The sequence below is a fragment of the Vigna unguiculata genome, chromosome 5 (genome assembly GCF_004118075.2).
Source record: "Vigna unguiculata cultivar IT97K-499-35 chromosome 5, ASM411807v1, whole genome shotgun sequence".
Lineage (NCBI taxonomy): Eukaryota > Viridiplantae > Streptophyta > Magnoliopsida > Fabales > Fabaceae > Vigna > Vigna unguiculata.
Window position 1 is genome coordinate 5,072,875 of NC_040283.1, and position 26,261 is coordinate 5,099,135.

The 26,261-nt window shown below is 31.4% G+C and overlaps 3 protein-coding genes across 6 annotated transcripts; 1 reads left to right on the forward strand and 2 right to left on the reverse strand.

Annotated features, from left to right (window-relative positions):
• The first annotated feature begins 5,804 nt into the window (after positions 1-5,804).
• On the forward strand, positions 5,805-8,053 carry LOC114186004 (reticulon-like protein B5). The gene is made up of 5 exons (XM_028073995.1): positions 5,805-6,267; positions 6,795-6,975; positions 7,070-7,211; positions 7,407-7,476; positions 7,570-8,053. The coding sequence occupies exons 1-5, from the start codon at positions 6,057-6,059 to the stop codon at positions 7,734-7,736; spliced, it is 771 nt and encodes a 256-aa protein (XP_027929796.1). The 5' UTR covers positions 5,805-6,056; the 3' UTR covers positions 7,737-8,053.
• A 1,788-nt stretch (positions 8,054-9,841) lies between these two features.
• Positions 9,842-20,110, reverse strand: LOC114185578 (golgin candidate 3-like). Of its 4 annotated transcripts, none has more exons than XM_028073394.1 (15): positions 19,768-20,108; positions 17,875-17,973; positions 16,885-16,977; positions 15,015-15,170; positions 14,586-14,718; positions 14,417-14,481; positions 13,411-13,566; positions 13,166-13,273; positions 12,838-13,047; positions 12,014-12,310; positions 11,794-11,859; positions 11,338-11,540; positions 11,125-11,179; positions 10,793-10,981; positions 9,842-10,295 (listed from the first exon to the last, which is right to left on the reverse strand). In XM_028073394.1, exons 1-15 carry the CDS (start codon positions 19,981-19,983, stop codon positions 10,038-10,040), a joined length of 2,304 nt encoding a protein of 767 aa, XP_027929195.1. In that variant the 5' UTR covers positions 19,984-20,108; the 3' UTR covers positions 9,842-10,037. The 4 variants fall into 4 exon arrangements, with proteins under 4 accessions (XP_027929195.1, XP_027929194.1, XP_027929198.1 ...); XM_028073393.1 differs by having other exon boundaries at positions 9,864-10,285; positions 19,768-20,110; XM_028073397.1 differs by lacking the exon at positions 19,768-20,108 and adding an exon at positions 17,139-17,225 and having other exon boundaries at positions 9,864-10,285.
• Positions 20,111-21,742: 1,632 nt separating this feature from the next.
• On the reverse strand, positions 21,743-24,581 carry LOC114186187 (probable caffeine synthase 3). The gene is made up of 5 exons (XM_028074224.1): positions 24,534-24,581; positions 23,877-23,988; positions 23,311-23,715; positions 22,387-22,650; positions 21,743-22,309 (listed from the first exon to the last, which is right to left on the reverse strand). Exons 2-5 carry the CDS (start codon positions 23,958-23,960, stop codon positions 21,944-21,946), a joined length of 1,119 nt encoding a protein of 372 aa, XP_027930025.1. The 5' UTR covers positions 23,961-23,988; positions 24,534-24,581; the 3' UTR covers positions 21,743-21,943.
• Between the last annotated feature and the right edge of the window lie 1,680 nt (positions 24,582-26,261).

The following is a 26,261-nucleotide window of genomic DNA, read 5'->3' on the forward strand; positions in this document are numbered from 1 at the left end:
CTTGGGTTCTTTTTTTTCGTTTTGTTCGACCATGGTTCTCGGTGCGGCTCGTGATCGTGATTCGTGTCAGTACACTGTTTGTTTGTTTTGGACTCTAATGAAACTGATTTTGCATTTGAAAATGAATTTAATAGAGTTAAATGAAGTTAATTTCAGTTCCGGATTGTAAGTATCAACGGATGAAACTGATTTCGATTTTTTTAATGATAAAACAAACGGTCATAAGTTTATTTTGATTGATTTGACACCGCATAACCATTCGTATCAATGTGGACTAAAACATGTACTCATGAAACTGAAGTTAATTTTCATCTCATTGGAGTGTTTGAGATTGAAAACTCCAAAGCTGGTTGGAGTATATCTTTTCTGGGAATGTGAGTATTTGTCGCGAGTCTCTTGTGAAACACGTGTAATGTGTATCAGAATCTTAAAAAACATGATGATGCGCAATCAGTAAAATCATCTGTGCAGTAATTTTCCAAATAAGCTTCTGTTCATAGTTGTAATATATAATCGAGGATCTATCTATCTATCTATTATTAAGATTTTTTTTTCAGTTCTATCACTTTATATACACAAAAAAAAAAAAGCTATTTTTCTCTGATACTTTTACCCTTTTGACCAGTTGTTTTGGGTCGAGCACTTTCTGCACTTTCTGCAGTCATTGGTGCTTTGAGCCGCAAATTGAATGCTTAATTTTGCTGCTGCATCACCCATTTGCATTAGCCTTTGCCTCCACTTGATACTTGATTCAGAACAAGAAGATACCGATTCTTTTTGGGTTCCATTTTTCTCTTGACTCATGGACCCATTTTTTTGTCGTTATGTGTAGACAGCATGTATTTGATATCTCTTCATTCTTTCTCTCAATATTCTTGTTGTATTCTACTTCCTGACATCAATTAGATGAAATATCCCTTTCAGTGTGTAGAATGTCAAACAATCCCTGACACGCTTACATGCACGGAACACAGTAACCCTTAGCTTTCTCAAACATTAATTCTTCTCTACTTTAACAAAGTCGTCATCGTCAACCCAAACCCTTTAGTGGTCAATCATATTTTACATTCACTTCAGAAAAAACTCAGCAGAGTTTCAACTCCAGTTTAATTTTAAATATAGTTCGATTTTGTCTTTTCAAAGAGGTTTCTATATGCTATGAGAACGATGTTTATGAACTATCACTGCTAGTTTCGACTTTTAATTCATTAATAATAAGACCACTCTTCTGGTTTGGTACCTTGCAGTTCATTTATGACTTTGTCTTTACTGACAAAAACAAGCTTTCATATGTTAGAAAAATGGTTTTTCTAAATCCAAACTGTGGAAACACTTGAGCTTTTTAAAGAAAAAGATTGAAGTGGTTATTTAATAGAAAACCTCACTTTGCTAGTGCTTTCTATAATCATCTGCACTTGCTAGTTTTTTACTATTACAGTTCCACTTTATGCATGCATTAGTTAAATACACAGATAAATTAGTGTTTTCACAAACTATTCTGATACAAGATATTTTTGTGAATTGACATCACTATTATCAGTGATTGAAATTATAAGCATTTGTTAAAAGTCACAACAGTGTTTTGGATAATCCACTAGGTAAGAGCCAAAGTCCATTTATCAGCATGCGTTGGACGTGGAATCTAATCTCAAACATTTCATTTTGATTTAACATCATGGTTTCGTAGCTTCTGAAACACACTACATACTTTTCTTCTATCTTTATCCATTTTGGTGGTACACTACTACACCGGTAGTGAAACCTGTTTTCATTCATCCATCTGAGGGTCCAAATGCAAATTGAAATGAAATGAGGGTAATTGAGCTAATTCATACTTTAGAAAGTTCAGTGCAGAACTGGTTCCACCATCATTGGCTTTTGTACGAAACAAATAAAAGTTCCTTTCTTTCTGACACACCGAGCCTTTTTTAGGCATCGGAAGCATCTGCACATAATGAGTTCAATAATACATCAACAAAACATTTACAGTATCAATATTTATTGTCCCTTTGAAATAAAAAAAACATCTTATTTGAAATTTCACTTCGATTAAAATCGAATTATATTTAAAATTTACTTCTTAATTTATATTTAAAATTATAAGTTAGAGTTATTTTAATAAAATGAGTTATTTGTTAAATATATTATTTTATTTATTATCATATTATTTATTAATATTTAGTATAATATATATAAAAATATGTTGAAAGTTTTTTAATTAAATATGAAATTTTTATAATATATAAGTTAATATAAGTTAATTTTGTAAAATTGAGTTGATTAGGTAATTTCTTTTATATCCATATGTATAATGCATAGTATTATTGAATTTATAACTGCACATATTGCATTGTATTTTGAAGTGTAGAAGATCGAAGTTGGTTTGTGGGAATAATGGTTTCAACAACCTTTGTTCGTACAACTAATGACTCCCATCGGCAAGTCCATGCCTAAATTGTTTGATGGATGATATTAGATCAGATCAAATTAAATTTAAAATCTTTTAACACGAGTTTTAACTACGATTTTAAGTGTTTTATATTTTTTTCAAATATTATTTTTAACAACTGTATATAAAATTGTTTTGTTATTACTAGTGTAAACACAGGCGCTATCGCGCCTGCGTGTACACATTTTTCGAATTATATTTATAATTGATGATATTGTAATGTTATTAAGTTAATGAACAAAATAAAAGTATATTTATAAAAATTAAAGTGAAATGTATGGAGAAAATATGAAAAAAATAATTGTTGATGAATAGTATGAGAAAAAAGAAAAAGGAGATAAATAAATAGTTTTATAAAAACTTGTAAAATTAACCGTTAATTTTTAAAAATTTAATAAATAATTAAATTGTAAAGGGTAAAATTGGAATTATGAAATGTGGACACAAAAGAGGGAATCCCCTTTATATATAGTTATAGATACTCCTATTTAAAATTCTATTCATTGGATTCTTTTACGTGTATATATATTATAAAAAAGTGGTTCTTAAAATTATTATATATTAGTATTCAAATCGTGGGTAAATATCAAAATTCCAAAATTGTAAAAACCATTCACTAAATGTTCCATAGAATAAGTTGGAATGCTTTTATAAATTCAATTTATTGAATTTGAGGACGACTTTTATATTGGTTGAAAATTTTCCAATAACAAAAGAAAAAAAAAAATCTTACGTTATAAAATAGCAATTACGTTTTATTTTTAACACAAACTTCTTATAGTCAAATAAATCAACAGTTATATCTATGTAATGTTTTTACCATGCTCTATTTTTGCTTAGGTTTGATTATATTTTTATCATCTAAGTATTATTACAATTAGGATCCTTTATATTTGAATGTTATTAATGTGTTTTTAAATATTATAATTGTACAATTGTGATCCTTTATCAGAATTTATTGACAACATTTATTCAAACTTTCCTATCTATGTTATGTTACAACCTCTAAATTGGGATACACAAATATATGAAAAAAATTGCTATACTTTATTTTTTCACATATTTTGAACACCTAAACTATGAAATGTCCTCTTTTGAGAAAAGCAAATTATTGTTACAATAAATGAAAAAATTTAATCAAATTAATTGCAACCTTGTAATTATAGTAATTATATAAAACATATCCTAATCAAATTAATTGCAACCCTTATATATATATATATATATATATATATATATATATATATATATATATATATATATATATATTAATTAATTAATTAGTAAAATACATTCTGACCTAATTTTTTCTAAGCTGTACATTTTGTCTTGTCTTCTGTCTTCATTCTTCCAGCTTCAAGTATTGGTACATTATCTTCTTCCGATACATCCCTTAACATTCTTTTCTGCCCTTTCTTTGAAATTGGACATATATATCAAACTCTATATAGACAGTAACATTTATGATATGTTTGTTGTCAACTGATTGAGTTAACAAAATAAGAATATTACGTGGCAGTTGAGATTTATTAATTTTTAAGAATTGAATTTTATTAACTTCTAAGAATAAAAAAATATAATTTCGTATGAATTTTCTTATTTAACTGGTTTTCTGGTTTATTATTTTAATGTTTCATGAATTTCGTATGAATTGAAAATTACTATCATATGACTTTTATCATTTTAATAGCATTTTTATTTATTATTTTATTATTTTAGAGTTTCGTATGCATCGAAAACCATTAACGTATGAATTTTATTATTTTAGTAGCAGGGGATACTATTTTAGTTTATCAAGATTAATTACATGTATAATTTATATATACACCAATGAAGGTGAAAAACCTAGTAGAGACAAGTTTCAATTCGTATTGATGTTATATTGAATGTTTAAATTGGAATTGACATGTTATTGAGATCGATGACATTGAGTTTTAACTAATTTATTGTATGATAAATTGTTGGTTGATGTTGAAAATAGTTTAATTGGTAGAAATTAAATTAATTTTTTCTTTTGGTGTTATTTTAATAAATTTAGACTCTCTATTATATTTTTTTATGGTCCTCTGCTCAACATTAGAATTATACTTTATTGGTATTTAATTTTTTTTAAATATATTTTAAAATTTTAAAATTAGTGGTCATTAATATATTGAAAGCACATCATAGGTCAGAGGAACAATACAAGAAAATTAAAAAAAAGAAATCTAAATTTGATTTTAAAATCAGATCATTTTCTTCTTATTAGAACTTTTAAGTAAAACTTAAAGCTTAACGAAATCTAAACCTTTTCAAGGAGATGAGACATTCTGATTTCATTAGAAGCTTGATCAAATGATTTAAAACAATAAATGGTATGAAAAAAGAGTATGACGTCATAATATATATATATATATATATATATATATATATATATATATATATATATATATATATATATATATATATATATATATATATACTTTCCCAATATTCCAATCAATTCATTACAGACAACTTATTAATATATAAATATCTTTCATCAATTTTTCTCACATAAATGTAATTTTTTTATAGTTAAAAGATAATGACATCTACTTATTTGTTACATAATTTTTAAATCGTTTTTTTCCCTATTTTTTTAACTTATTTCATCTCTAGTTCCATCTTCATTATTTCCAAAACCAAATTAATAAAAATAAAACTAACGGAGAGGTTAAATCCAGCGATAATAGATCTATATCAAACTTTTTAAACAAAAACTATGAAATACTTTGTTTATTATAAAAATGAAAATAAAATAAATAAATACGAAAAAAACAGAGAGAAACGAGGGAAATAATGTTAGTTGTTTAGAAAGAAACGAGTAAAAGAATGTTAGTTGGTCAGAAAGAAATGAGTAATTATGATATTAAAAAGCACACATATTATGCATAAAAAAAATAGAGCACCTATAGTTAAAGTAATATAATTAATTATATATTTAACATTGATTAGTTGTACACTTTATATATCAACAAGTCAAAATCACGACTTGTTTCTCTCAAATTTGCACCTCCCTTTCCCTCACCTTAAGCATATAACAAAATATGAAGATAATATGTTACTTAAAAAAATGTAGAAAAAATAACTAAAATATGGAAGGCGAGAAAAATAAATGATAGAAAAAAATTTGATGAAAAAGTTTAAATGAGAGTGAATATGTGAGAGGAGACATGTGATATTTTTTATTTTTGAAATTTACCTTTATTTTAAAATATATATAAAAAAAACTTCTCTGTAGTTTATTTAACAAAATTAAAAAAATTAGTTTTACCATTATTTTCAAAAATGTATATTTCAGAAAAAGATACTTTGGGAGTTGAGGTCCTCGTTACAGTCATCGCTAATTCAAACGCCGTCATTTCCTATTTCGATTTCAAATCTTCACCGAGCGTGAGGTTCGGACACACGAACCTCGATGTTCTCGACTGATATAAAACCATACTGAGATTCGCACTCTCCAACCCTACTCTCATACTCACTGCAACAACTGTAACCAAAGAAAGAAGGGAGTTTCTCCCATTTCGTGCTCCGAAATCGACGCATTAGGGTTAGAGTTCTTTCGATCTGAAAAATTCTCGGCTTTATGGCGGAGGAACCGGAAAGCACCGTCACCACTGGCGCCGCCGCCGACCAATCGTTGCTGGATAAGATAAGCGAGAAGCTTCACGGTCACGATTCCTCGTCCTCTTCCGATTCGGATTCCGAAAAAACGGTCACTTCGTCCGTTAAGGATAAGGTTTTCCGCCTTTTCGGCAGGGAGAGGCCCGTTCATTCCGTTTTGGGCGCCGGAAAACGTAAATTATATTCTGTTCCTTCTCTCTCTTATTTTGGTCGTCGTTTTATTGCGTTTTGAGAAAAGCTATAATGTGGAAATGTTTTGACTTGGCCTGACCTTGCCTCATGTCGCTTATCGTTTAACGGGGTTACCTAGATGCTGACTAATATGTTGTGCTTCTCTTGGTGGCTTTCTTAGGTTAACTGGATTTTCTCAAAATTGTGTTTTTAATGTTTGCGAGCTTTCCCTGTTTCTGGTTTATTATATATTATGTTTCCAGGTGGTTTTTAATTCTAGGTGAGTTGAATTTAGCTGCAGTCTCGGTTTGGATGATAATAGATAGCTTGTGTTATGAAATTAACTAGGGCTGCGTTCGTGATGATTCTGATGTTTCGTGAAGAATACCGGAGTGTTTGTTTGTTTGATGATAAGTAATTGAATGGAGAATTATGTGCTGTTGTGTGTGGTTATATAGAGAGAGAGCCAAAGAAGTATCAGTCTATGATGTTATTATCTTACGACTCTTTTTTCGTTACCTTTTTGCAGCTGCTGACGTGTTATTGTGGAGGAACAAGAAGATATCTGCTGGCGTGCTTGGCGGAGCCACTGCTGTTTGGGTCCTGTTTGAGTTGCTTGAGTATCACTTTCTTACTCTGGTGTGCCACATTTTGATACTGTTGCTCGCAGTTCTGTTCTTGTGGTCCAATGCTCATACTTTTATTCACAAGTGAGTCTCTGGAATTTCTTAATATGTTGTTTTGTGTTTTGGGGTTTAACCTTATCTAAACTCTTGTTCGGGAATGTTAAAATATGTATTGCAGATCTCCACCTCGCATTCCAGAAGTTCATCTTCCCGAAGAGCCATTCCTGCAAGTGGCATCTGCGTTGAGGATTGAAATCAACAGGGCATTTGCTGTTTTGCATAATATTGGTTCTGGAAGAGATTTGAAGAAATTCCTTATGGTGTGTGACTTCAAAAACCATTTGTCATCATTATGCACATATTAAATGAAAGTTTTTCATAAATAATGTCTGAAGTTTTGGGTCAGTTATTTATAACTTACCAAAGTGGTACCGCTTCTTGCTTTCTTGCAAGCTGCTTTGCTTTAATTGATAGATAAATGGGTACCTAGTTTGATGCTTCTTTGTGGATGTCAGGTTATTGCTGGCGTTTGGATTCTGTCAATTGTGGGGAACTGGTGCAACTTCTTGACCCTCTTCTACATAAGTAAGTAATTAGTATTCCTTTTATCTAGAAAATTTTATTACAAAAGTTTGTATGGAACTTAGTTCATTTACATATTCTTGATTACATGGGCAGCTTTTATCTTGTTGCACACGGCTCCTGTGCTATATGAGAAGTACGAGGATAAGATAGATCCACTTGCAGAGAAGGCAGTTATTGAGATTAAAAAGCAGTATGTTGTGTTTGATGCTAAGGTCTTGAGTAAGATCCCACTTGGTGCTTTAAAAGCTAAGTTATCATAGTGAGTTAATGTTTGTAACATCACAAAGAAAGAGTTCCACTTGTTTGGTCAAGGAAGTTGCCAGGGCCAGTTTCTTTTATCAAATGTCAGTCTTGATGTAGTCTTGATGTTTTCTGGGTTGGTTTTAGGCTGGTATGGTGTCAATGGCAATGGGTCTGATTTATCTTCAAAAATTAGTAATTTCTCAGTAGTTTCTAACTGTGCAAGCACATATGGATTTTACTGGTTTTTTTGTTGTTGAAGGTTTGTATGAGTTGTTCAATAAAATAATTTGTACTGTAAGATAAAATGTATGACTTGCATGCTCTTTTTCTACCAGAATTTAAGTATTAGATTGGTTATAAATTTTTCTAGAACCACTGTTTCTGTTATTAACCGGCAGGCAATGTATGATATGTATTAGGGGAATATATGTTTAGTGTACGCAAGTTTTATAGAGTACTAAATATATTAGTGTTGGTCTATACTAAATATGGATTGATTTGGCAAAAAAATCAGTGTATTGTTTTTTTTTTTGGTATGATTGGGTCTAGATATTATAACATTAATCGCGTCAATATTTCAGCATTAATAAATAGGGAAGAAAAAGGAATATATTTGAGGAAAATAATTCCGACAATGCTATGACGATGGCTCAATGGCTAATAAAAGGCTACAAAGAATGATAAGATTCCCAACAGACACAAAGAAAGCGTCAAAGATTATATGACATGCGTGATAGTCTAATGGAAAAAGTAATTTTGTGGGAAGAATAGGCAGAAGATAGACCGAAACATATGACGCCATTTCACAGTTGACAGCATGCAATTGCCTTTTTGAAAAGGCTCACTATACTTTAATATCCAAAGACATTTTCAATACAAGTTTATTTGAATGAATAACAGTTTACAAATTTCAAAATAGTTGTAAAAATGAATTTATCAATATGTGTGTGTAGCGGTTTGTGATTTGTATGTGTTTGTTTACGAGGTCAATAAATACACTATACTGTATCATATAGAAAGTTGAAGGAGGAATGTGGTGGCATGGGATTGACCTATTCAATCAATAATTGGATGTTTGGAGTTGAATGGATGGATAACTGCCATCGTCGCATCGATGGTGATAAGGGTGTCAATTCTTTCTAACGTCGCGTCACTTTGTTTCATCCTCGCCTTTTCAAATTATTCCTTTAAACAAACAAAAAGAAGGTTCAACTTTTCATCATGTAATACTGCCTAGTATTAAAGAGTAGGTTAATCTAGGCTAAAATAGATTTTCTTTTTCTCCCTTTTTTGTATGTTCTTATAAATTTAAAATATTTACTTATATGAGAAATGAAATATCTCACAAATCTTCTAGATTGATTATCAACACAAATGAGTAAAATAATAATGATACAAAAAATAACTGACAAATATATCACACTAGAACAGTTGGAGAAAACAAGTGAGCACTATTTCATTATCTGAACTTAAAACCAAAAACTAAACTGATGCTTTCAAGACAAATACAACTGAATAATCTTCACAAATCTTCAATTTAATTTGACATAAATCTTGATAGCGATAAAACACTCAGTGCCATTAAGTTCTTCATAGACTTAAACACTAATCAACTAGATTAAATTCAAGCAATAAAAGAACTTACTACTAGACGAAATTTTTGTGATCATATTAATTTTTAAATAAATATTTTATTTGGATAAGATAATTAAAAATACATTAACTTTTTTAAGATAAAGTTCTAACTTTAAAACCTTTATTTAAAAATTAAACTTTAAAAAGATATAAGTCAAATTTAAATATTAAAATAACATAATTGAATTTTTCTCAATGTGTATGCAGATGTATATCAAGGAAAAGTGATTGTAAGTGAAATTTCAATTTCCTCTATTTTTAGTAAATTTCAAATTTTATTGGTTTAGTTATTTCAAATATTTTCTAAAAATTCTCAAATTTTTAACTTTCCTTTAACTTTTTCTATTCAAACAACTTATTTTACTCTAAAAAAATTTATATTAATAAAATGAATGAATTACTCTCCTAATTGAATACAGTAAAGGGAAAGAAAAAGACAATAAACAGATGAGTAAGCACGTAGGGTTGTAAGCATTGTACATACATGTTTTAGAGAAAAAGGAGTGATATTTCACTACATATACATGAGGTAATTTTGCACAGTTTAAGAGTTTCAAAATATGCAATAATATTCACACAAGAGAACGGGGGCAATGAAATGAAAGAATTAATTGAACAAGATTACACGTCTACAATTTATCTCTGATCTATACCTTTTGATTAATTACACAAAAAATGTATACTTAGTATCTGGGAAGGAGTTTTGAACTATCTGATGAAGATGTAAGGGGAACTGTTGAGAACTCCGAACCAAGTTGTTCGGAATGCTGAAAGTATCCGGTTCCAGTTCTAAACCACTGATTGGAAGGTGGTGGAGAAGAATTAGTATAACTTCTATCATGCGAATCATCCATGGATTTATCTGTACTTCCTGATGACTCCCTCTTCTCTCTTTCTTCTGTTTCCTTGAGAAGAAAATCAACCCACAGATCTGCAAAGGACTGAAAGGGAAACTGTACAAATCAAATTCAAGCAAATTGCGTAAAATGTGACAAGATCTAGAATGCAGTGGAGAATTTGGAAATTTTATTTTAGTAGATGTTTTGGACCAAGGAATGACATGCATATAAAACATTTGCTATATAGCATAAACCTGGAACATGTTCCATGTTAAAATAAAAACAAATTATTGTGTTCACCAAAGGGAGACATAGAAGGACGAGGTTCCAGTTAGAATAAAATTTTTAACACCATTATTTTCTTCCGGCATTGAGCAATCCCAAAAATTAAAGAAAACGAAGAAAAGTCGCCCTCAATATTCTGATAGGATCCAATTGCAAGAATGTGACTTGGGAGTACCACATTCGGAATTATGGGATTCAGGAGTAGCGTTTAAGGCCCTCGACTTTCTACCTACAGCTAGCTTTTGTGTACCTTTTATGATATTCTATTCTGATAAAGCCCACATATAAATAAACACAAGATGAGAAGAAATCACCTGGTTATCTGCTCCCGCATTAGCAGCTGATTCAGTGGAACCACCTCCTCCCAAGATACCTCCAACTAGGCGGCCAGGCAACCCTAGAACACCACGGACAACACCTTTTCCTGGACCCTGTTGAGCAACACCTATTCTTTGTTTGTCCTCATTAGAGAATCCCAGCATGCGAACCATCAGATCCAAAACCTGTCCCCAATATCACTTTATTATGTACAACACAAAGGAATGGAAGTCCTTAATGATACATAGACATACATACTTACATACATCATACATACATACATACACATATATAGAGAGAGAGCAAACAAATTAGAAAATTTCCATACCTCTTTGCTGTGGTTTCTCTGGAAATAAGTAACAAGTAATTTTATCACAATGCGCCTGACAAAAATACAATTAAGATTAATAAAAGCAGAAGCCATATAATTAGCGAAAAACATTTTCAAGTATGGGAACCTAACAAACTAGAAAAAATTGGAAGCTCCCAAGACCAAACCAATATAGCACGAAAAAACTACTTAGTTGAAAAACATGCCAACCTGTCAACAAGAAAATCTGAATCCACTGACATTCTATTTAGCCTTGTCATACTCTGTTCAACCGCTCGCCTCAACCTGGAATTGTCTTCTTCGAGCTTGCTTACTCTACTTCTCCAATCTGATTGTAGCTTTTCAGATTGAGAAAGCTTAGCTAAAATTTCTTCTTTTTCACTGATCAAGACATCTGCTCTGCATTGTGCATCCTGGCAATTGGAAACACCAAAAAGTTACCTTCTAATACTTTTGAGTCAGAAAACATGATAAAACATCAGTACACTGCAGCAAAATTTTGGGGAATAATGGGGTCCAATGCTGCAAACTCAGCAAAGAGAATCATATTCTTTTATTGTTACAAAATCATCAATATAAAGGGTGGAATTCTGTTATGTTTAATTCTTAAAAGTGTGGGTCGTCAAAAAGTTATATTAATAAATTGTATGAGAGAGAGATTCATACTTTCAACAGTAGAGAAAGCTTAGACTTTTCTTCCTTTGCACGAGCCAGATCTCCTTCTAAATGTTCCTTCAGAAAATAAATTTATGGTGAATATAAACTTACTCTGTAGAACAAAAGACAGACACGCACTGAAAAGATACTAGCTAAAAAAATAAGAAGGAATGTTGACAACTTAAATCAATGCATATTATTAATTTCTAAATACAAAATTAAAATCAACCTTAGCTTCAATTTCAGCATAATATTGTCCAAGAGCTGTCTGTAGATTTAAAAGTTCTGTATTCTTTGCATCTATTGTGCTCATACAGTCAGCCAACTTCTTGTTCAGGTCTTCAATGATTTCCCTGGATTTGAGAATTTCATTGCTATTTTCCATCTTCAGTTTCTCCTGACTCGCAGTTCCCTGTTTTAGAGTTCTCTCAAGATGTGATATTTGAGCCCTTAAATAATTATTGCTATCACGAAGTTCTTCAATTATTTTGCTATCCTCGTCCATTTTTTCGGACTCTTCAGATTCCTAAACAAAATGCTAGATGGTGAACATCAATGAGTGTACCACAGAAAGATTAATATGGTGAACATCAATGAGTGTACCACAGAAAGATTAATATGGTGAACATCTATGAGTGTACCATAGAAATATTAATATGGTGAACATCTTTGAGTATACCACAAAAAGATTAGTATGTTACATTCAATAGAGATGGGTGCATGAAGTTCATTGTAGATAACTCGGGACAAAATATAATACAAACGGTAGTCTATATTTTGAGAATAACAATTTTTTTATGAAAGTCTTGTTTGTCCCTTTAAATCATGCTCAAACATTACTGATTACGGTTCAAAAAAATAAAGTGAAAAACTAAACCTTTCTAACAAATGCAATTCCTGATGGCTCAATTGAGGATACAATATAATACAAGTGAGACTATATTTTGAGAATAACAACAAATTTATTTATAAAATCCAGCACATTGTTTGTCCCTTTAAATCATGCTCAATCTTTATTGATTTTGCTTCAAAAATATAAAGTGAAAATGAAACCTTTTCTAACAAATGCTGTTTAAGACGGGTCAATTGTTGTGCTGCTTTGTCCCTTTCCTTTTGTGTTTCCTCCAATTCTTTACTTAGCCTAAGTAAGGATCTTTCCAACTCTTCATTCCCCTTTCGTGTTTCCTCCAATTCTTCACTTAGCTTATGTAAGGATTTTTCCAACTCTTCATTCCTTGGAAAACTTTTGGAAGGATCGGGTAACTGCTACCCAAAAACCAATTTCCAAAACCCCAGAAAAAAAAGAAGACAAACAGTTACTAGCATGATTCATAAGCCATATAACCCGTAAAGTAGAAATTGCTATTAAGTTTTGGCTCACATGATTGTTAAAGCTTGGAATCCTTCTCTGAATCTGAGAAGCATCAGGAGATATTTTACCAGAAGTCCTAATTGATTTGACCTCAGCCTCAAGTTCATGCTTTTCCAACTAATAATGATAAGATAGAATATATTAAAGTGCATTCTCGAGCACAATACCAGCAAACAGTCATTATAACGTATTGAGTGATAGGACAGTTGGTTCTTTCTTATGAATAAAAAAAATTAATGCATAAATTTACTGACCTTAAGAGTAGTGTTTTCCTTCTCCAAAGATTCAATCAGTCTCTTGAAGCTATTTGTTTCTTCATCTTCCCGTCTACTCAACTCCATTTGCAAACGATTAATTTCTGATATTTTCCCATTCAATTCATTATGTAATTTGCTCATCTCATATGTTGTCTGCCAAGCAATAATACAATACATGTATTGGTTAGATAACCGAAAACAATAATAGTCCAGCTTATCATATTCCATAGTACAACAAAATCAACATCCTGGTTACTTGAGAAGACATATGGTATCAATGATGCAATGGACGTTATTAATGTAAAAATAATGTGTTTGATAGGTTCAGTGGTAACCCTTACAGTGTTCAACTAATTCTCTTAGTTAAATAATATCGAAAGAAATAGAGGAACAGAGAATAGAATTCATTGGAAAAAGCTGACTCATGTTCTCGTCTACTTTCTACTCCCATAGTTCTCATGAATCTAGAAAATGTTTTATTTAAAAATATATATTTTCATTTTCTCCTTATCAAATCATTCTTTGATTTTCTTCCAGGCCTTCCTCTTGATCTTAATACCAATTACCATTCACAACCAAAGCACTCTTACCAATTGTGGATGACAGCTTATGACCGTGAGCCGAAAGTTTTCCATACATACATAGCAGATGGAATTATGGCCAATGGTAGATATATTAAAAAAATATGAAATACAAAATGCTATATAATCAGAAAATAAATAAAACTACCAGAATGTTAGAGACAAAAGAATATCGAAACACCTATTCTAGGAAATAAATTTCAACATATTTCAATTTGAAAACCAAAAAAACTACCATAAAGTAATCAATACAGTTGAGTAGTGAATATAAAAGTAGTTAACGCATGGCTAGTATCTTATTTTATTTTTAAGAAAATATTATCTATTCATTTTCCCTTTTATTATGGCGCAAAAACATTTGCCAGATTCTTATAGAAATAAAATAATATTTAATCAAATTAATTTTGCTTGGATAGACTCACTTTGTCTCTTTCCAACTTTAATAATGTAAGCTCCTCTTGGAATAACTTGTTCAATTTCTCTTCCTCTGACATCAAAGAAAGATCCAAATTGTTAGCAGTTTCTATCTAGACGTACAAAATGATAATACAGTCCACACACACACATATATTCTAAATGCAGAATAATGACCCTGTAATTTAAGCTGAATATGTGCCATTTTTTTCTGTTCTAGCTCTAGTTCCAGCTTCATTTTATGTATATCATCAGAATGCTGTACTGCTGCTGCTGGGCTACTTTTTCCCGCTACCATATCTGCTAGCTCCTAGAAGGCATTCATACATCTGTTGTCAAGTTCACTCATCACTAAAAATAAACATAAATTCTAACAAAAAGTTTAAATTGAAATGGCAAGTTAAAAAATTAGAAAAGCAAACAAAAACTAATTGTCTCTACTTTATTTTTAAAATGTTTATAATGATTCCATGAAAAACGAATATACAATTTGACAAAGAAAAAATCAAAATAGAAAAGTATTATAAATGCAATCCACCAAATGGATCAATCTATCTACATAGATTCATGATTTGGGAGTAACAAAAAAATCTAAGATGTAGTTACCTTGTCCTTTACTCGAGAGTTCGAGTGTTTAGATACCATCTTGGTTTGAATACCATCGTATTCCAAAGCAGATGTGGTTCCATTGTTTGTAGCATAAAGATTTTTCATTTGAGTTGTGAACCTATGCTGTCGATTGGATGACTGGTCACTATTTCCCTTCAAATATTCAAAAGCAATCAACAAGAACTGTTAGTTATGTTGAGAATCTTGAATCAGCAGCACTACAAGAAACAATCAAGAGTAAACACCACAACCACTTTATCTTTGAAATTGATCGTGCTGTCAAATTAGTTCTTGAAATTAAGAAAATGTTAAATAACTCTGATAAATAGTCCCCAAACCTAAAATTTCTCGTTTAGTCTCTAAATAAATGTTAATATTACCACTTTAGTCACTTTTGTTTTTGGACTACCGTGACAGTGGATTTACACTTTCAAGGACCTTTTCTCTTGTTAGTCTCTAAATATGTCAATATTGTGGCTCTAGTCACTTCTATTTTTAATTTAGACTCACGCATTTGTCAATTTAAACGTTCAAGGACTTTCATTTGTAATTTTCTTCAATTCAGACACTGATGTGACAAGACATTCCAAATTCAGGGCTAAAGTGGCTATTTACTCTAGCATAAGTTTATTGAACTGGAATGGCACGTACAAGGTCTCTAATGATAGTTCCGCAAACATGTACACACAACAACCTCCCAAGATAAGCACCTGCAGAGGAACTGTCCTATATTTTTATAACGCATAGATAATCCTAAAGAACCTGATCTGATACCAAGTTGAAGACTAAATATTTTGATGAATTGATTGAGTGAAAAAGCACTCTGAATAGCATATATTTATATGTTTTCCAGATTTAATTACATTTAAGAACAGTAAATATAAATGCAAGTCCCTATGTACATAAGATAAGCACTACGTCTGAATATGAACATTGTTGTATTTTGGACTTTCATCGAATTGTCAACATCTAAGACTCCGGTTTCAAAAAGCTACTAAAGAATATAACATTCATATCATTTCACAAGTCTAGCGAGGAAGGAGTAACCCAATGTCAAAGAAGAAAATAAACTATAGAAACTATTTTTTTACATCAACTTTTATTACATGAAAACAGGCCATTCCCATCATGATCAATATTATATACACGACAGTCTTCTCCCCATCCCCCCCTAAACAATAATTGACCAAAAGAGTTCAAGTTTCCAACATTAGGAGGGGGTCACGACAAAGTAGGAAAAACAAAAAAGAAAAATCGAAATCAATCAAGTAAAAATTCTCCAATCAAAACCAAGTTTATGGAAAACTCCTCTGGCGGAACAGGGTCTTAATGGAAAAATAAAACAAAGAAAAATAGAAAACATCAATTAGTTAAATTTGGCCAAACTCCATACATATAAACTAGTACAGATTACAAAATCCTAAGTATGGTTTCAATAATTATCTCAACACAACCATAGCTTCTCAATCAGGTATGTTTTATTGACAAAATATCATTTTAATGTAGTTAGTGGCAGAACACACAACACACAGACATATCCTATAGTTAAAGTAACACCTTATCTATGTGATGAGAGATAAACGTAATTGGTATGAATCACTCAAATAATTGTCTCTAGAACAAGAAGAGATGTAAGGTATGACCTAACCATGTGTCAAGAACTAAAATTGATAATTGACAATCTAAAAGGTGGTTGAGTTTTTCTAACCAGAAAATGTAATCCATCCAATACCTTTGTCCTTCTCACTATCTAAACTTCATGTGAAAATCATGAAATACAAGAGATCAAATGTAATGGAGTGCTTAAAACACAGGTTAAAATATTTTTATACAACATAATAAAGTTTGAATCAAAAAATAGGATTACCTTGACTGTGTAACCGCCATTTGTGGATACGGGACTCGTATCCAAATTCTGTTTTAATGAGCCATTTTCTTTATTCAATCTAACAATATGATCCTGGAAAGTCGAAAGGATCAGATAGTTAAACTTAACAAAAGGCCACTAACTCAACAAGTTAGACAAACTGTTAATTGACTCTTTCTGGAACCTCTGCTCAGCCTGAGATAGATATTACATAATACATATGATCCAACAATATATTTGAAAAAGTAAAGAACCTTTTGTGTTGACAAAGGGGAGAAGGGGTCAAAGTTTTAGAGATGCAAAATTGAGTTCTTCAAACCATGCATGACAGTTGAGTTCACCTTAATACAAAAACGATGTAAGGTCCAAATTAGAAATTACAGTGTGCCTTGGATCCATCTTACAATGTAATGGAAAGAAAGATTAATCATAATCCAGGATTCAAGTTGGGTGGATGAGATTGAAAAAAAATTAATTATAATTTGTGGACAAAAATTTTCCAATAAATTTCACGAAAATTATATCAGATAGCTACAACACCATAATAGTACTCCGTAGCAGTGAGAGTTTAGCAGAAGTGCTGATAAGAGCGAAAATTATGTGTAGTTGAGATGAATATGAGGTGGACAAGAGGATATAGAAGATTTAGAAAGGATATTATTTGAGAATAGGTTGGAGCACTTCCTGTTTAGGAGAAGATAATAGAGATTCCCACATGGTCTGTTTGATCATGTGCCTATGGCTTCCCATAAGATAAAATTTGCTCGGGAAGACTTCTACAAATTAGTTTATACATAAACTAATTTTAGCTTATAGGAGAAGTTTAATTCATGTTTTTTTACCATTTTGTTCTACTAGAAGTGTTTATAAAGAAAATTATTCGATAGTTGAACATTAAGTAGCTCCAACAGTTCAACATAAGAAACAGCAAAATAAAATTCAACGTACTACAGGTACATATATGTAGAAAACTAATAACCCGGGATATACCTCTTTTTCTTTTAATATAGCTGCATAATTAACTGATAGTGCTTTAATTTCTGCCTCAGAAGCTTGAAGTCTCTTGATTTCTGCTTTATATTGTTCTATCTACAAGAAATAATATAAAATTAAAAAATGACATCTTTAACCACAAAACAAAACCGACCTATTACTATATTCTACTCCACAATTCAAGGGGAAATGTATGGCACACAATTTGAATTTGAATACATTACACTTCCGTGCAAAATTCGCAAATGCTAGTGTTTTTTATAGGAGAAAATGATTAAATATATATAGAAAAGAAGGATACAAAAAGGAAATAAGAAATTCTCAAGAACTAAAGAAATGAATTAGTAAAAGTGGTGTGTTCATAATACCACATGTACAGCAATGAGATATTGCTTATCAGACAGTAGATGGAAAGAGCTTGGTTTTGTAAGGTTGATTTACGTTTAAAGTTCACCTTTATAACATTCCCGATATTGAGCTTTCCTCTATTCCCATGTTCAATGTCCTAGGCCTAAGGAGATAAGATGTAAATTTCCCATCAACTAGAGATATGGCTATAGCAATCTATATAAACGAAGTGCAAATTTCGCTTTACAAGCTGATTTTGTGAAGTTTAGTTAAGTTTAAAATTCACTTTGACAAGATGGTATCAAAGCCTATCAGTGCCTATCCTATTGAAATTTGTGGAGTCTATCATGTCACCAGTTTTTGGGTTTCCCTCTAATCCCGCATTTGATGTCCTCGGCATGAGCGGTGTGTTAGAAATCCCATATCAAATAGAAATATGACCAAATTATAGTGTACAAGTGGGATGCAAACCCTACCTTAAAAGTTAGTTTTGTGAAGTTGAGTTAGGTTTAAACTTTCCTTTATAAGAAAACTCAATGGAAGAGTGTCACCTGACAAGATTCTATCATCTCTTTCTAGACAAACAACCACAGAAACCCAGATTGAGAACACCCAAAAGCTTTTGGATCTTGGCTTTAAATAAATCCTATGAATTAACATACAGGAGCTTTTGAAGGTCCACGAGAATCATCCCGTTTTCATCAAAAAGACCAAATGATTTATCCCATAGATGATGCAGATGGACAACGCCAAAACAAATACTAACAAGTTTGGGAACTCAACCTACACATTACACAGAAATCATGGCTGATGAGTACGAGAACTTTCACATGTGTCAGCAGTATCAATTTTGGAGCAAGTTGATTTAATATAAACATTTTTTTTTATCCCTCTCTAAAGAATTGGACCCTATTTTGGCAAGTAAGCCAATGCATTGAATTAATGACCAACGATCCATCCTCTGGGCCTCAAATGTACGTCATCGACTGGCTTATATTCTACAATGTACACATGAAGCAGGGAACCAATATTCTACTAGAAGTAGCAATTCTGTTAGGATTTGCCTTAAAAGCCATTTCCCACACCCCTCACGGAGGGAACACAATGATATCAAATTAAGGATCACAAGTATTAATAGACCCTGCAATGTCCCTTTTCATCCACTTGTATACTGTATACACTGTCTTGGAAGTCAGAGTCCATGTAGGTTCATCATTGGAACTTTACTTGCTCGTATTCAAAGACCTTCTGTTTCAATATTTCATCGTCTCATATAGAACAGGTGATGAACAGTAACTATTTACAATTCTTAATTTCACCACCTCACACCTAGGGTTCAGTGACACCAATCCTAAATTAAACGCAACGACCTGCTGCTATCCTGCTTCCACTCTGAATTCAAATACGAAATCTCCGCCATTCAAAAACTCTTAAAGCATTCACAATCGCAAGCCCCTAGCTAATATTGCAATGTTCCACGCGACTTTGGAATATCGTATCTAAGAAGCAAACAAGAACGTAGAGAACTTGAGGAGAACGTACCTCTGAAGCGTAGGGGTGACCGGACATTCCATTGGAAGGCGGAGAGCTGGGAAGCGAATTGGAATGAGCAAAGGTGTGAGAATTGCGGCGATCGGAGACGGCGGGGCTGACGACGTGGTGTTCGTCGTCTTCGTCGTCGTCGTCGTCGTGAGCGTAATGAACGTCGAGGGCGATCTTGTTCAAATTCTCCTTGAAGTTGGCGATTGTGCCCCACATGGTTGAATGAGAGGAATTGGGGTTTGGAAGGGGATTTGAATCGACGGTGTTAAATCCGTGATTTGGTGAAGAGCGCGCACTGCAATTTCTGCTGGATCTCTCGTTTTCTTACAAATGCAATTTTTGGACCAACTCCTTCGTTCTCAATTTTTTATTCTTCATAATAAAATAAATAATATTATAATAATATTGTAAAAGGCATTTTCTACACTCCAAAAATATATTAAACATGTAGAATAGTCTCACTTTTTGATATTTCCTTAGCGTGTATTTTTAATACATTTACGTTTATCAAATTTAATTAAGATTTCAGCATTTATTAATTGATAAGTTTAACGCTCAAACTTTTACAGCTACGAAAATATACGAGCTTTAATGTTTAAAACATTTTTTCTTTCTTTTTTAATTTCCACTATCTAGGATAATAAATGCTTATGTTGAAAAAAATAATTTAACTACTGCTTTCTTATACACGGTATAAATTTGCATTCAACAAGAAAATTGAGTCATTTTTTTTTTCTCTTTTCTTAATTTTCAAACCCGATATTTTCATAATAAGATTATATGTTTTAATATAATATTTTTTAATCAGAAATTTATTTTTATTTTTATTACACATAGAAAATTGTTTTGAAAAAAAAACTAAAAATATATAATAAGTGATTTAGATAAAATTATATTAGAAATGGAACAGTTAAATGTTTTTCTTTAGTCAATGAATCTTAAACCACTATTATTATTATAACATTTATTTGGGTTGAATTCAGGGAATTCCTTATGCTGCGGGTGACAAGCCTCTAGAAGCTTGGGGCATGCATGATAGCCTTTTATTTCAACCATCATTTAACAACATTAAAGGATGAGACTACGAATCTCTATTTATTTTCTTAAAATAATTTAACAAATTAAATAGATTTTTATTTGTGTTGTTCTAATTTATTTATTTATGTTAGAATAACTTTTCTCTATTTATTTCAATAAGTAAATATTCTTTTCTTTCTCAATTAAAAAACATTTTAGTATCGTTTATTTTAAGTTTAAACAAATTAGTTCTACGAGTGTAGAAGATAATTTTTGTATTATTTATATCATAAGTGTCTCATGTTTTGATTTAACATGCAAAATAACTTTTAGTGTGTAAAATAAGGACACATTAATTTAATTTTAAATTTAAAATAACTTTTTTCTTCCTTGTGAATTTGTATATGATCCTCGATAAAAATAATTCTTCCATTTTTGTCATTCATATTTTTTTTTTCATTTTGGTTTCTACTTATATGTTAAATATTTTTCTATTAAGTGATATATCGCAAAAAAAAAAAAAAAACTGACACATTTTTCTGACCCAAATAAATATGTATTTTATTTTTAGTCCTTGATAATTTTTTTCCTACTTTAGTTCCTTATATAAAAAAACTTGTTCTTACCCTTAATATGTGAGTCATAAAGAAACTAATGACGAAGGAAAGACTAGTTTATAAAATCTTTTATTGAGCAACACATCTTCAAAGCATGGTTTTACTCGTATAAAAAAGGTATAAAACATTGGAAAGAAAAAAAAAACATAGTTATATATTTTTACATGGTTGAAAATAAAATAACAAAATAAAGGATTTTACTTATATTTATAAATAAATTTTCCTTTTCTGCTTTTAAACGAAGTAATGGAGCTAATTTATCAACCCAAAAGCAAAACTATAACCTACCTATTGTATACAAAGGTAGAAGAAATCATACAACAAAGTAAGAAAAATCATGTTAAAATATTCTTGGAGATTTATATTAATTATAGATAAAACCAGTTTACACAGTATATAGTATATAAGTGATATTAATACAAATCTTAAGCTTCAACAAGAGTATCTATCATCTTCAAACACCCTTTTATTTCACCGAATCAAAACAAGAAAAGAAAAAAAAAAAAAAAATTTAAGATGATCTTGTGTTGAGAAGTACTTCTTCAAACAACTTTTGTGATGGATATGATCACATTGGCAGTCTCAAATTTCTCCACCTTCATTAGTTGCTCAAGTTTCCATTGAAACCTGATAAATAATTCGTTTATAACCTGTACCTCAAACTTTGCAGATAGAAGAGGCTCCATTGCAGCTCTGGTGTATGTAGCTATGAACTCAGCTCTTACACTTTCATCAAGAAAACAACAATCTCCACGTTCACTTATACCTTCATCCCTAGGCACAGTGAAAACTTCTAACCTTTGAACAAACAATGACTCTTCTTCCTTAATCAAATTTCTAATCTCCTCAATTGTAGGTTCATATGTTGGTATGTTAAAAGAGTCTAATTTTTCTTCTTCAATCAAACCCTACAGTATAATATATATTACCTTGTTAATTATATACATTAAGGACAAATAATATCAAGAAAAATTGTTATTTTTACCTCCAAGAGCATGTCATTGAGTGTTAGGCTAATAACTTCCCAAAGACTTTTTGAAACAGTTTCACTTCTGCAAGTGCAAGGTAACACTAAAACCATTGCTCCTCCATGCACAAGTTCCTCTGAACGTGACTTCAGAAACAATTTGAAACCTTCTTGAAATTGCTTCTGGTAAGCTTTGTGTACCTCTGGTGGGCTTGTGCTAACTATATGGCAGTTTCCCTTATTAAGGGTTTTTGCCTCCTTAGTTAGTCCCTTTAAAGGATCCTATAACCAAAATATGATAAATAAATATATAAACTCAAGCATTTTTTAGGCTGTTTGATTTGCTTTCCTTTCATTTTTATAATGTATGTTTCTACTGTAAAAATATCATTTTATTTTTCATTTTGGTTTTTAACACAACTTTGTATTCCCAAAAGGGAAAATGAGTGAAAACAATTAGACAACTTAGGAGAAATTGTTAAATATGCCTTTAGTCCCAGAATTTTAACGTAAAATTGGAATTCATTCATGTCCAAAACTTTGATACATTTTAGTTTTCAAACTTTAAAGATAAATGGACATAATCTGTCCAAGTATGTCAAATTTGTTGACTTGTTGAACGCATTTCATAATAACAATTGAGTTATTTACATTGTTTGACATGTTTTTACTTTATTATAAGTTGAGAAACGTGTTTGACACGTCAAGTCAACAAAATTTAACATAATCAAATTAAAAGAACTATATTCATTTATTTTTCAAGTGTGAGGACCAAAATATATCAAAATTTCATAAAATAACGAATTTAGATTTTACTTCAAAATTGAGAAACTAAAAACATGCTTAACCCAAAAAAATAAACCAACCACACATTTTTTTTGTTGACCATAAGATCATATTCATCTTAGAATGGAAATAGAAGAAGAAAATAGTTTATTTGACCTGAGAGAGCCAGTGTAGACTGTTGGCAGAGTGAAAAAAGTGTACAGAATCATTAGGAAAGAGCCTGCCATGAAAGGATCCTGGGGTAGCATTGATAAAACATGAACCAAACTTGTGACCCTTTTCTTGTACCAACTTTTCGTAGAAATCTGGAAGGGACTTGAAGATGGTATTGAAATCATTTCCAAACAAATCATTGAGATAAAATTGGAATGTTGGTAGTTCAAGATTCAAGCGAGTGCATGTTGCATCAACAATGTCAATAATATTTGATGTGACAAGAAGTGTATTTGGTCCTACTGAACAACCTAAATCTGCTACTTTCATGCACTTTGGAGTGGAATCTTGACACAATATCATTATAGTTTCTTCAAGTATAGGCTTGGCTTTAAGCATCAATTTTTTCTGCAATGCAAATCAAAATCAAACAGTTAGATGAAAAAGGAAAAAATGTATCTTTTATATATATATATATATATATATATATATATATATATATATATATATATATATATATATATATAATATTGTTACATAGTAATATAGATGAAACAAATATATAGTACTTGAAGTAAGGAGTTGTTTGCATAGCTCCTTTCTCCCTTGCCACCATTCATGTGAATTCCATTTGATGAACCCAATGAACCCATGATGATGAATGCCTATGAGGTATCACCACTGAACAGATATAACCTTTTATATTAAAATTTGACCCAATATAACCTTTTATAAACTTAAGAAATTTATTATGGACCATGTGATGGATAGTAAAAGGAAAATATAAGCATAGAAAACTTTCACAACAATTAATTGAATTTTAAAGGAAAATAAAAAAAAGGTTATAAAAACTATACTAGTTTAAAATTTTAATTTAAGATAAAAAATATTAAACTTACTATTATATTATTTTTCTTCGCGTGAAATTCTTTTTTTATTATTATCAACGTGTTTGGAGTGCTCAGAGTCACTACTAATTATTATTAAGAAAAATAACATTTTTTATATACGAAAGTATGAAGAAGATGAACGCATATATGGATCGATGAAGCAAGTTTTATGTTGTTTATCTTTCATATTATATTTTACTCTCTTTGGTAGCAAGATTAACCAAGATTCTCATCAATACAAAAAAAGAAGAAGATATTTTCAAACACAATCTGAGTTTGGAAACACAATGCAGAAGATTATTATAAGTAATAAATTAGGGAGGAGAATAATCTTACAAAACTGAGTCCTCTAGCCAAAAGATTTGCTTTCTGCTTAATTCCTTGATCTCAGTTTTCAGTATTTATAGACCCTTTTATCTCTTTAGTTTCACAGGGACATGCAACTTGGTTCAGATGAGTAGAATCGCAGTGCAGTGATGAATTTTCAAATAAGGGACTATGATGTTACACCTAGTTATTGCAGTTGTGAATATTCAAATGAGACATGTTACAAGTAGTTATTGCAGTCATCAATTTTCAAATCAGGCTGCAAGCTGGGGACACAGTTGAAGACAGGCCAATAATGGAAGAGCAATGTAGCAGCCATCCCAAATTCCAACTTCATCCATGCATCTGTCTAAGCCCATATGCAATTATAGAAAGATAATTATATTTTAACCCAATTTTTTTATAAGGTGGTCAGTAGGAAAAAATATTATAGATTTTTTTTTAGAACTGAAAGCAATTAGATGAATCCTCTTAAAGATTTTCAGTAATAATGAAAATTACTTTAGAAACAAGTAAAATATTCACTTTTAATTTATTATTCTAATCATTATCAGATCATCATATTACATCACTACAAAAAATTAAAATAGATGATTTAAAAATGATTGAAGTGATAGATTAAAAATGGATAAAAAAAAGAGGTTAAAATATTATTATCTTCTAGAAAATAATTTAAAAAAACACTTTTTCAATTCTATATATTAACAATATTTATAATGTAATATTTTTTATAAACAATCATATTGATTATAAACTATATGCATATTTTATTGTTTTTAAAATAATATAAGGATAAATGTAAGGCCCATTAAAATTTGATATTTCTTTTCTGCCCTAAATTAAAGGGGTTGTCCTTGTAAGCGGGTCTAAGGGCTGACCTAGCAGATAAAATCGTTCCTAGTTGTCCTAATTCGCATTTTCACTCTTGCAGAAGAATCAGCCGTCACCTTTGTGCCCCTCGTACAGAATGCTTTGCTAGGGTTTGCTCTAAACCTTCTTCGAGCTAACTCAAACCCAGCTCCTACTCTGCGTAAGTCTTTCTCAGCTCATGTTTCCCCCTTTTTTGGGCCTAGGACCACTGTTTACCGTTAGGGTTTGGTAATAACCCGTCCCTGTTTCTATTTTACCGTTCATTTCAGCTCTTTGGCCATCCTTAGGACGTCGTGTTCACTGTGTTCGTGTCGGAGTGTTCCGCTAGCTTGCTTTCTAGGTAAGGGAAGTTAGACCTTACTGTATTTTCCGTGGGATCTGCTTATTTTACGAGTTTTTGATGATTTAATGGTCTGGGTGAGAAAATGAGTGATTGAGAATGCATGGTTGAACTGTTTGAATGTGTGTGGGTGGTTGTTGCACGAGGAAACAGTGGCAGGTGCTGGTTTTCTCGCCCAAGCGAGCTAGTCTCGCCTAAGCGAGATTATCATAGGCTCGCCCAAGACCTTGTCACTCGAATTGTCGCCTAGGCGACTTGCGTCCTTTTTGAGCGAGGTGTGCTCTCGCCTAGGCGAGAAGGGACTCGCCTGAGCGAGACCTCGTAGAGTCACATGTCCCCTTGTCGCACTCTCGCCTAGGCGAGATGGGATCCGCCTGAGCGAGAAGGTCCCTCTCGCCTGAGCGAGCCATGTTAGCTTGGGCGAGGCAGCGGGCAGGCTTTGATGTTGTTGTTGAAGGGTTCACTGATGTGTGGTTTGTTATCTGACCCAAATGCTTTACTAGAAAGGTTGCGTGATGATGGCATGA

Excerpts from the sequence above, each read along its gene's own strand:
- LOC114186004 (XM_028073995.1), top strand. The coding sequence starts at position 6,057 with ATGGCGGAGGAACCGGAAAGCACCGTCACCACTGGCGCCGCCGCCGAC. Across the intron at positions 6,268-6,794 it reads CGTTTTGGGCGCCGGAAAAC|CTGCTGACGTGTTATTGTGG; the intron begins GTAAATTATATT and ends ACCTTTTTGCAG. Across the intron at positions 7,477-7,569 it reads CTTGACCCTCTTCTACATAA|CTTTTATCTTGTTGCACACG; the intron begins GTAAGTAATTAG and ends TTACATGGGCAG.
- LOC114185578 (XM_028073393.1), bottom strand. The coding sequence starts at position 19,983 with ATGTGGGGCACAATCGCCAACTTCAAGGAGAATTTGAACAAGATCGCC. Across the intron at positions 14,719-15,014 it reads ACTCTCGAGTAAAGGACAAG|GAGCTAGCAGATATGGTAGC; the intron begins GTAACTACATCT and ends AATGCCTTCTAG. Across the intron at positions 12,311-12,837 it reads AACAGCATTTGTTAGAAAAG|GAATCTGAAGAGTCCGAAAA; the intron begins GTTTCATTTTCA and ends CATTTTGTTTAG.
- LOC114186187 (XM_028074224.1), bottom strand. The coding sequence starts at position 23,960 with ATGGGTTCATTGGGTTCATCAAATGGAATTCACATGAATGGTGGCAAG. Across the intron at positions 23,716-23,876 it reads CAAACAACTCCTTACTTCAA|AAAAAATTGATGCTTAAAGC; the intron begins GTACTATATATT and ends TTTGCATTGCAG. Across the intron at positions 22,310-22,386 it reads TCAATGACATGCTCTTGGAG|GGTTTGATTGAAGAAGAAAA; the intron begins GTAAAAATAACA and ends ATTATACTGTAG.